General features: G+C 50.4%; 1 protein-coding gene across 1 annotated transcript in view; it reads right to left on the bottom strand.

The window, feature by feature from the left end:
* LOC139753622 (globin-like) overlaps positions 1-3,343 on the bottom strand; it is a 44,944-nt gene extending 41,601 nt beyond the window's left edge. The window contains exon 1 of the mRNA XM_071670238.1: positions 3,273-3,343. Coding sequence (XP_071526339.1) covers positions 3,273-3,343 — 71 coding nt within the window. The remainder of the gene's footprint in view (positions 1-3,272) is intronic.
* Between the last annotated feature and the right edge of the window lie 9,291 nt (positions 3,344-12,634).

Raw genomic sequence — 12,634 nt, 5'->3', positions numbered from 1 at the left:
AAACATGTGACTGTCCAAAACATGTGTGTGTGAGTTGAGGTTGGGTCACACGTATTTCGTAATCCTGGTGTATGAGTTGAGGTTGGTTCACACGTATATTGTCATCCTGGTGTATGAGTTGAGGTTGGTTCACACGTATATTGTAATCCTGGTGTGTGAGTTGAGGTTGGGTCACACGTATATTGTAATCCTGGTGTATGAGTTGAGGTTGGTTCACACGTATATTGTCATCCTGGTGTGTGAGTTGAGGTTGGGTCACACGTATATTGTAATCCTGGTGTATGAGTTGAGGTTGGTTCACACGTATATTGTAATCCTGGTGTGTGAGTTGAGGTTGGGTCACACGTACATTGTAGTCCTGGTGCGTGAGTTGAGGTTGGACCACATGTATATTGTAATCCTGGTGTTTGAGTTGAGGTTGGGTCAAACATATTGTAATCCTGGTGTTTGAGTTGAGGTTGGGTCACACGTATATTGTAATCCTGGTGTGTGAGTTGAGGTTGGGTCACACGTATATTGTAATCCTGTTGTGTGAGTTGAGGTTGGGTCACACGTATATTGTCATCCTGGTGTGTGAGTTGAGGTTGGTTCACACGTATATTGTAGTCCTGGTGTGTGAGTTGAGTTTGGGTCACACGTATATTGTAATCCTGGTGTGTGAGTTGAGGTTTGGCCACACGTATATTGTAATCCTGGTGTGTGAGTTGAGGTTGGGTCACACGTATATTGTCATCCTGGTGTATGAGTTGAGGTTGGTTCACACGTATATTGTCATCCTGGTGTGTGAGTTGAGGTTGGTTCACACGTATATTGTAATCCTGGTGTGTGAGTTGAGGTTGGGCCACACGTATATTGTCATCCTGGTGTGTGAGCTGAGGTTGGTTCACACGTATATTGTAATCCTGGTGTTTGAGTTGAGGTTGGGTCAAACATATTGTAATCCTGGTGTTTTGAGTTGAGGTTGGGTCACACGTATATTGTCATCCTGGTGTGTGAGTTGAGGTTGGTTCACACGTATATTGTCATCCTGGTGTATGAGTTGAGGTTGGTTCACACGTATATTGTAATCCTGGTGTATGAGTTGAGGTTGGGTCACACGTATATTGTCATCCTGGTGTATGAGTTGAGGTTGGGTCACACGTATATTGTAATCCTGGTGTATGAGTTGAGGTTGGTTCACACGTATATTGTAGTCCTGGTGTGTGAGTTGAGGTTGGGCCACATGTATATTGTAGTCCTGGTGTGTGAGTTGAGGTCGTCATAAAGCCAACATGTGGCATCATGCCGGCCATAACATGTGGTATCTAGCCGGCCACAACATGTGGCATCATGCCGGCCATAACGTGTGGCATCATGCCGGCCACAACATGTGGCATCATGCCGACCACAACATGTGGCATAATGCAGGCCCACAACATGTGGCATCATGCAGGCCACAACATGTGGCATCATGCCAGCCACAACATGTGGCATCATGCCGGCCACAACTTGTGGCATCATGCCGACCACAACATGTGGCATCATGCCGGCCACAACATGTGGCATCATGCCAGCCACAACATGTGGCATCATGCCGGCCACAACTTGTGGCATCATGCCGGCCACATGTGGCATCATGCCGGCCACAACATGTGGCATCATGCCGACCACAACATGTGGCATCATGCCGGCCACATGTGGCATCATGCCGGCCACAACATGTGGCATCATGCCGACCACAACATGTGGCATCATGCCGACCACATCATGTGGAATCATGCCGACCACAACATGTGGCATCATGCCGACCACAACATGTGGCATCATGCCGGCCACAACATGTGGCATCATGCCGGCCACAACATGTGGCATCATGCCGACCATAACATGTGGCATCATGCCGACCACAACATGTGGCATCATGCCGACCACAACATGTGGCATCATGCCGGCCATAACATGTGGCATCATGCCGGCCACAACATGTGGCATCATGCCGGCCATAACTTGTGGCATCATGCCGGCCACAACATGTGGCATCATGCCGGCCACAACATGTGGCATCATGCCGGCCATAACATGTTGCATCATGCCGACCACAACATGTGGCATTATGCCGACCACAACATGTGGCATCATGCCGACCACAACATGTGGCATCATGCCAGCCATAACATGTGGCATCATGCCGGCCACAACATGTGGCATCATGCCGGCCACAACATGTGGCATCATGCCGACCACAACATGTGGCATCATGCCGGCCACAACATGTGGCATCATGCCGGCCACAACATGTGGCATCATGCCGACCACAACATGTGGCATCATGCCAGCCACAACATGTGGCATCATGCCGGCCACAACATGTGGCATCATGCCGGCCACAACATGTGGCATCATGCCGGCCACAGCATGTGTCATCATGCCGGCCATAACATGTGGCATCATGCCGGCCACAACATGTGGCATCATGCCGACCACAACATGTGGCATCATGCCGGCCACAACATGTGGCATCATGCCGGCCATAACATGTGGCATCATGCCGGCCACAACATGTGGCATCATGCCGGCCACAACATGTGGCATCATGCCGGCCACAAAATGTGGCATCATGCCGGCCACAAAATGTGGCATCATGCCGACCACAACATGTGGCATCATGCCGACCATAACATGTGGCATCATGCCGGCCATAACATGTGGCATCATGCCGGCCACAACATGTGGCATCATGCCGGCCATAACATGTGGCATCATGCCGGCCACAACATGTGGCATCATGCCGGCCATAACATGTGGCATCATGCCGGCCACAACATGTGGCATCATGCCGGCCATAACATGTGGCATCATGCCGACCACAACATGTGGCATCATGCCGGCCATAACATGTGGCATCATGCCGGCCACAACATGTGGCATCATGCCGGCCATAACATGTGGCATCATGCCGGCCATAACATGTGGCATCATGCCGGCCACAACATGTGGCATCATGCCAGCCACAAAATGTGGCATCATGCCGGCCATAACATGTGGCATCATGCCGGCCACAACATGTGGCATCATGCCGGCCATAACATGTGGCATCATGCCGGCCATAACATGTGGCATCATGCCGACCACAACATGTGGCATCATGCCGACCATAACATGTGGCATCATGCCGACCACAACATGTGGCATCATGCCGGCCACAACATGTGGCATCATGCCGACCACAACATGTGGCATCATGCCGGCCACAACATGTGGCATCATGCCGGCCACAACATGTGGCATCATGCCGGCCATAACATGTGGGCATCATGCCGGCCACAACATATGGCATCATGCCGGCCATAACATGTGGCATCATGCCGGCCACAACATGTGGCATCATGCCGGCCATAACATGTGGCATCATGCCGGCCACAACATGTGGCATCATGCCAGCCACAAAATGTTATCAACCAAGCTACAGAAGCAAGATGTGACATCAGTCCCGCCAGAGGGACAGTATCAACCTGTCCACAAAGGCGTGAACCCGGTCACAGAGACAGCATCGACCCGACCACAGAGGCAGCTAAAACCTGGCCAGAGAGGCAGCATCAACCCGACCACAGAGGCAGCAACAACCTGGCCAGAGAGGCAGCATCAACCTAGCCAAAGAGACAAAATCAATCAGGCCACAGAGACAGCATCAACCTGGCCACAGAGACAGCATCAACCCGACCACAGAGGCAGCATGAACCTGGCCAGAGAGCCAGCATCAACCTAGCCAACGAGACATGCATCAACGCGTGGCACAGAGACAGCATCAAGCCTGAGCACAGACAGTAGCACCTGGCCACAGAGACAGCATCAACCTGGACAACAGAGACAGCATCAACCTGACCACAGAGACAGCATCAACCTAACCACAGACAGCATCAACCGGACCACAGAGACAGCATCAACAGGACCACAGGGACAGCATCAACCTGGCCACAGAGACAGCATCAACCTGGCCACAGAGACAGCATCAACGTGACCACAGCGACAGCATCAACGTGACCAGAGACAGCATCAACCTGGCCACAAAGACAGCATCAATGTGACCACAGAGACAGCATCAACGTGACCACAGAGACAGCATCAACGTGACCACAGAGACAGCATCAACGTGACCAGAGACAGCATCAACGTGACCACAGAGACACCATCAACGTGACCACAGAGACAGCCTCAACGTGACCACAGACAGCATCAACGTGACCAGAGACAGCATCAACGTGACCACAGAGACAGCATCAACGTGACCATAGAGACACCATCAACGTGACCAGAGACAGCATCAATGTGACCACAGAGACAGCATCAACGTGACCACAGACACAGCATCAACGTGACCACAGAGACAGCATCAAAGTGACCACAGAGACAGCATCAATGTGACCACAGGGACAGCATCAACGTGACCACAGAGACAGCATCAACGTGACCACAGAGACAGCATCAATGTGACCACAGAGACAGCATCAACGTGACCACAGAGACAGCATCAACGTGACCACAGAGACAGCATCAACGTGACCACAGAGACACCATCAACGTGACCAGAGACAGCATCAACGTGACCACAGAGACAGCATCAACGTGACCACAGAGACAGCATCAACCTGACCACAGAGACAGCATCAGTCTGGTCACAGAGACAGCATCAACCTAACCACAGAGACAGCATCAACCTGGCAACAGAGACAGCATCAACATGACCACAGAGACAGCATCAACCTGACCACAGAGACAGCATCAACCTAACCACAGACAGCATCAACCGGACCACAGAGACAGCATCAACCGGACCACAGGGACAGCATCAACCTGGCCACAGGGACAGCATCAACCTGGCCACTGAGACAGCATCAACCTAACCACAGAGACAGCATCAACCTGACCACAGAGACAGCATCAGTCTGGTCACAGAGACAGCATCAACCTGACCACAGAGACAGCATCAACCTGGCCACAGAGACAGCATCAACCTGACCACAGAGACCGCATCAACCTGACCACAGAGACAGCATCAACCTAACCACAGACAGCATCAACCGGACCACAGAGACAGCATCAACCGGACCACAGGGACAGCATCAACCTGGCCACAGAGACAGCATCAACCTGGCCACAGAGACAGCATCAACGTGACCACAGCGACAGCATCAACGTGATCAGAGACAGCATCAACCTGGCCACAGAGACAGCATCAATGTGACCACAGAGACAGCATCAACGTGACCACAGAGACAGCATCAACGTGACCACAGAGACAGCATCAACGTGACCAGAGACAGCATCAACGTGACCACAGAGACACCATCAACGTGACCAGAGACAGCCTCAACGTGACCACAGACAGCAGCAACTTGACCAGAGACAGCATCAACGTGAGCACAGAGACAGCATCAACGTGACCATAGAGACACCATCAACGTGACCAGAGACAGCATCAATGTGACCACAGAGACAGCATCAACGTGACCACAGAGACAGCATCAACGTGACCACAGAGACAGCATCAAAGTGACCACAGAGACAGCATCAACGTGACCACAGGGACAGCATCAACGTGACCACAGAGACAGCACCAACGTGACCACAGGAACAGCATCAATGTGACCACAGAGACAGCATCAACGTGACCACAGAGACAGCATCAACGTGACCATAGAGACACCATCAACGTGACCAGAGACAGCATCAATGTGACCACAGAGACAGCATCAACGTGACCACAGAGACAGCATCAACGTGACCACAGAGACAGCATCAAAGTGACCACAGAGACAGCATCAACGTGACCACAGGGACAGCATCAACGTGACCACAGAGACAGCATCAACGTGACCACAGGAACAGCATCAATGTGACCACAGAGACAGCATCAACGTGACCACAGAGACAGCATCAACGTGACCACAGAGACAGCATCAACCTGACCACAGAGACAGCATCAGTCTGGTCACAGAGACAGCATCAACCTAACCACAGAGACAGCATCAACCTGGCAACAGAGACAGCATCAACGTGACCACAGAGACAGCATCAACCTGACCACAGAGACAGCATCAACCTAACCACAGACAGCATCAACCGGACCACAGAGACAGCATCAACCGGACCACAGGGACAGCATCAACCTGGCCACAGAGACAGCATCAACCTGGCCACTGAGACAGCATCAACCTAACCACAGAGACAGCATCAACCTGACCACAGAGACAGCATCAACCTGACCACAGAGACAGAATCAACCTGACCACAGAGACAGCATCAACCTGGCCACAGAGACAGCATCAACCTGACCACAGAGACCGCATCAACCTGACCACAGAGACAGCATCAACCTAACCACAGACAGCATCAACCTGGCCACAGAGACAGCATCAACCGGACCACAGGGACAGCATCAACCTGGCCACAGAGACAGCATCAACCTGGCCACAGAGACAGCATCAACGTGACCACAGCGACAGCATCAACGTGACCAGAGACAGCATCAACCTGGCCACAGAGACAGCATCAATGTGACCACAGAGACAGCATCAACGTGACCACAGAGACAGCATCAACGTGACCACAGAGACAGCATCAACGTGACCAGAGACAGCATCAACGTGACCACAGAGACACCATCAACGTGACCAGAGACAGCCTCAACGTGACCACAGACAGCATCAACGTGACCAGAGACAGCATCAACGTGACCACAGAGACAGTATCAACGTGACCATAGAGACAGCATCAACGTGACCAGAGACAGCATCAATGTGACCACAGAGACAGCATCAACGTGACCACAGAGACAGCATCAACGTGACCACAGAGACAGCATCAAAGTGACCACAGAGACAGCATCAACGTGACCACAGGGACAGCATCAACGTGACCACAGAGACAGCACCAACGTGACCACAGGAACAGCATCAATGTGACCACAGAGACAGCATCAACGTGACCACAGAGACAGCATCAACGTGACCACAGGAACAGCATCAATGTGACCACAGAGACAGCATCAACGTGACCACAGGAACAGCATCAACGTGACCACAGAGACAGCACCAACGTGACCACAGAGACAGCATCAACGTGACCACAGAGACAGCATCAACGTGACCACAGGAACAGCATCAACGTGACCACAGAGACAGCACCAACGTGACCACAGGAACAGCATCAATGTGACCACAGAGACAGCATCAACGTGACCGCAGAGACAGCATCAACGTGACCACAGAGACAGCATCAACGTGACCACAGAGACAGCATCAACGTGACCAGAGACAGCATCAACGTGACCACAGAGACAGCATCAACGTGACCACAGAGACAGCATCAACGTGACCACAGAGACAGCATCAACGTGACCACAGAGACAGCATCAACGTGACCACAGAGACAGCATCAACGTGACCACAGAGACAGCATCAACGTGACCACAGAGACAGCATCAACGTGACCACAGAGACAGCATCAACGTGACCACAGGAACAGCATCAACGTGACCAGAGAGACAGCATCAACGTGACCACAGAGACAGCATCAACGTGACCACAGAGACAGCATCAACGTGACCACAGAGACAGCATCAACGTGACCACAGAGACAGCACCAACGTGACCACAGGAACAGCATCAACGTGACCACAGAGACAGCATCAACGTGACCACAGAGACAGCATCAACGTGACCACAGGAACAGCATCAACGTGACCACAGAGACAGCATCAACGTGACCACAGAGACAGCATCAACGTGACCACAGAGACAGCATCAACGTGACCACAGAGACAGCATCAACGTGACCACAGAGACAGCATCAACGTGACCACAGAGACAGCATCAACGTGACCACAGAGACAGCATCAACAGTACTGCTCTGGTCAGTCCTGTCCCTCGGTTATCCCAGGCAGGAAGGTCTCATTAACGGAAAAGCCTCTCAGAAAGTTTGTGTGTAGACAGTTGGTGGGTCGGTCTGCCACCAGTTGACGGTAGACAGGTTGGGTTGGTCTGCCACTGGCTGACGGTAAACAGCGGGTGAGTCGGTCTGCCACCAGATGACGGTAGACAGAGATTGGGTTGGTCTGCCATCAATTGACGGTAAACAGCGGGTGAGTCGGTCTGCCACTAGTTGACGGTAGACAGATGGTGAGTCGGTCTGCCACCAATTAACGGTATAGAAAGGGTGAGTCTGTTTGCCACCAGTTGACAGTAGACAGACAGCGAGTCGGTCTGCTACCAGTTGACGTTAAACAGAAGTTCAGTTGGTCTGCCACCAGTTGACGGTAGACAGAGGGTAGGTCAGTTTCCCATCAATTAACGGTAGACAGAGAGTGAATTCGATCCGCCATCAGTTGACGGTAGACAGAGGGTGAGTCGGTCTGTCACCAATTCACGGTAGACAACGGATGAGTCCATTTGCCACCAGCTGACAGTAGACAGATAGCGAGTCGGTCTGCCATCAGTTGACCGTAAACAGAGGGAGGGTCGGTCTGCCACCAGCTGACGGTAGACAGAAGGCGAGGTGGCCTGTTTCCAATTGAGGATGGGTCGGTCTGCCACTAGTTGATGGATAGGATGAGTCGGTCTGCCATCAGTTCACAGCAGACTGAGGGTAAGTTGGTCTGCCACTAGTTGATGGATAGGATGAGTCGGTCTGCCATCAGTTCACAGCAGACTGAGGGTAAGTTGGTCTGCCACTAGTTGATGGATAGGATGAGTCGGTCTGCCATCAGTTCACAGCAGACTGAGGGTAAGTTGGTCTGCCACTAGTTGATGGATAGGATGAGTCGGTCTGCCATCAGTTCACAGCAGACTGAGGGTAAGTTGGTCTGCCACTAGTTGATGGATAGGATGAGTCGGTCTGCCATCAGTTCACAGCAGACTGAGGGTAAGTTGGTCTGCCACTAGTTGATGGATAGGATGAGTCGGTCTGCCATCAGTTCACAGCAGACTGAGGGTAAGTTGGTCTGCCACTAGTTGATGGATAGGATGAGTCGGTCTGCCATCAGTTCACAGCAGACTGAGGGTAAGTTGGTCTGCCACTAGTTGATGGATAGGATGAGTCGGTCTGCCATCAGTTCACAGCAGACTGAGGGTAAGTTGGTCTGCCACTAGTTGATGGATAGGATGAGTCGGTCTGCCATCAGTTCACAGCAGACTGAGGGTAAGTTGGTCTGCCACTAGTTGATGGATAGGATGAGTCGGTCTGCCATCAGTTCACAGCAGACTGAGGGTAAGTTGGTCTGCCACTAGTTGATGGATAGGATGAGTCGGTCTGCCATCAGTTCACAGCAGACTGAGGGTAAGTTGGTCTGCCACTAGTTGATGGATAGGATGAGTCGGTCTGCCATCAGTTCACAGCAGACTGAGGGTAAGTTGGTCTGCCACTAGTTGATGGATAGGATGAGTCGGTCTGCCATCAGTTCACAGCAGACTGAGGGTAAGTTGGTCTGCCACTAGTTGATGGATAGGATGAGTCGGTCTGCCATCAGTTCACAGCAGACTGAGGGTAAGTTGGTCTGCCACTAGTTGATGGATAGGATGAGTCGGTCTGCCATCAGTTCACAGCAGACTGAGGGTAAGTTGGTCTGCCACTAGTTGATGGATAGGATGAGTCGGTCTGCCATCAGTTCACAGCAGACTGAGGGTAAGTTGGTCTGCCACTAGTTGATGGATAGGATGAGTCGGTCTGCCATCAGTTCACAGCAGACTGAGGGTAAGTTGGTCTGCCACTAGTTGATGGATAGGATGAGTCGGTCTGCCATCAGTTCACAGCAGACTGAGGGTAAGTTGGTCTGCCACTAGTTGATGGATAGGATGAGTCGGTCTGCCATCAGTTCACAGCAGACTGAGGGTAAGTTGGTCTGCCACTAGTTGATGGATAGGATGAGTCGGTCTGCCATCAGTTCACAGCAGACTGAGGGTAAGTTGGTCTGCCACTAGTTGATGGATAGGATGAGTCGGTCTGCCATCAGTTCACAGCAGACTGAGGGTAAGTTGGTCTGCCACTAGTTGATGGATAGGATGAGTCGGTCTGCCATCAGTTCACAGCAGACTGAGGGTAAGTTGGTCTGCCACTAGTTGATGGATAGGATGAGTCGGTCTGCCATCAGTTCACAGCAGACTGAGGGTAAGTTGGTCTGCCACTAGTTGATGGATAGGATGAGTCGGTCTGCCATCAGTTCACAGCAGACTGAGGGTAAGTTGGTCTGCCACTAGTTGATGGATAGGATGAGTCGGTCTGCCATCAGTTCACAGCAGACTGAGGGTAAGTTGGTCTGCCACTAGTTGACGATAGAATGAGTGAGTCGGATTGCCACAGATTGACTGTAGATCAAGAGGGAGTTGGTCTGCCACCAGTTGACGGCAGATCGAGGGAGTTGGTCTGCCACCAATTGACGGTAGACTAAGAGGGAGTTGGTCTGCCACCAGTAGACTAGGTGGGAGTTGGTCTGCCACCAGCTGGCGGTGGAGTCGGGTAGACCTAAAAGGAGTTACTGTGCCAACAGTTGACGGTTGTAAGAGGGAGTCGGTCTGCCACTAGTTGATGGTAGACAGCAGAAGATGGGTCAGTCTGCCACCAGTTGACGGCAGACAGTGGTTGGTCGGTCTGCCACCAGTTGATGACAAACAGTTGGTGGGTCCGTCTGCCACCAATTGAGGGTAGACAGCTAGTGGGTCTGTCTGCCACGGGCTGAGGGAGACAGTTGATAAGTCCATCTGCCTCTAGTTGACGGTAGACAGTTATTGGGTCGGTCTGCCACCAGCTGAGGGTAGACAGTTGGTGGGTCTGTCTACCACCAGTTGACGCCATTTTGATTTCTTTTTCCTAATCATTCTTCAGTTTGACAGAAAATTGGTTTTTCCCTGGGAGGAAGGTTCCCTTAGTGCTAACTTATTCATGACTGAAGATCAATCAGAAATTATGCCAAAATCGGGTTTCTTTCACTACGTACATAATGCCATGATTTCTGGGATGAATGAACCCGCATAAAACACACCTTCAAAATGGAATGGTAAAATGAAGACATAATTTCTTGATGATGACTACTAGTTCTTCATTATGTAGATGAAGACTACCAAATCTGTGAGCTATATTCATTAAGTACAAGATTCTTGTACAAAAATGTCTGTAGTTAAGTTTATGTTTTTAAGATCATTACATAAATCTTGCAGAAGAATATCAAAAAACGTATATCTAGGCACTTATGTTATCCTAAGTGAACCACACTTACTGGAAAGCAAAGAATTACCTCTAGTAACAAAATGTCGAAATGTTTAATGTTACACAATTCTCCTATTGTAAGACAGGTTGCCTTCCACTACAATAACTTCACAATAAATATTATCTGAAACTCTATAGAAGTGTTTATGACCTTCAATGTAAGCCATGCAAAGATGTAGACACTGTCTACAGTGGTACAACAGACATGGCACCGTTGTTTGTCTACACTAGTACAACAGAGATAGCACTGCTGTCTGTCTACACTGGTACAACAGACATGGCACCCTTGTTTGTCTACACTAGTACAACAGAGATAGCACTGCTGTCTGTCTACACTGGTACAACAGACATGGCACCCTTGTTTGTCTACACTAGTACAACAGAGATAGCACTGCTGTCTGTCTACACTGGTACAACAGACATGGCACCCTTGTTTGTCTACACTAGTACAACAGAGATAGCACTGTTGTTTGTCTACACTGGCACAACAGACATGGCACCGTTGTTTGTCTACACTGTTACAACAGAGATAGCACTGTTCTTTGTCTACACTGGTACAACAGACATGGCACCCTTGTTTGTCTACAATGGTACAACAGAGATAGCACTGTTGTTTGTCTACACGGGCACAACAGACATGTCACCGTTGTTTGTCTACACTGGTACAACAGAGATAGCACTGTTGTTTGTCTACACTGGTACAACAGACATGGCACCCTTGTTTGTCTACACTGGTACAACAGAGATAGCACTGTTGTTTGTCTACACGGGCACAACAGACATGTCACCGTTGTTTGTCTACACTAGTACAACAGAGATAGCACTGTTGTTTGTCTACACTGGCACAACAGACATGTCACCGTTGTTTGTCTACACTGGTACAACAGAGATAGCACTGTTGTTTGTCTACACTGGTACAACAGACATGGCACCCTTGTTTGTCTACACTGGTACAAGAGATAGCACTGTTGTTTGTCTACACTGGTACAACAGACATGGCACCGTTGTTTGTCTACACTAGTACAACAGAGACAGCACTGTTGTTTGTCTACACTGGCACAACAGATATGGCACCGTTGTTTGTCTACACTAGTACAACAGAGATAGCACTGTTGTTTGTCTACACTGGCACAACAGAGATAGCACTGATGTTTGTCTACACTGGCACAACAGACATGGCACCGTTGTTTGTCTACACTAGTACAACAGAGATAGCACTGTTGTTTGTCTACACTGGCACAACAGATATGGCACCGTTGTTTGTCTACACTAGTACAACAGAGATAGCACTGTTGTTTGTCTACACTGGCACAACAGATATGGCACCATTGTTTGTCTACACTAGTACAACAGATATAGCACTGCTGTTTGTCTACACTGGTACAATAGACATGGCACC

Source organism: Panulirus ornatus, chromosome 15 (genome assembly GCF_036320965.1).
Source record: "Panulirus ornatus isolate Po-2019 chromosome 15, ASM3632096v1, whole genome shotgun sequence".
NCBI lineage: Eukaryota > Metazoa > Arthropoda > Malacostraca > Decapoda > Palinuridae > Panulirus > Panulirus ornatus.
This window is presented reverse-complemented; position numbering and strand designations above follow the sequence as displayed.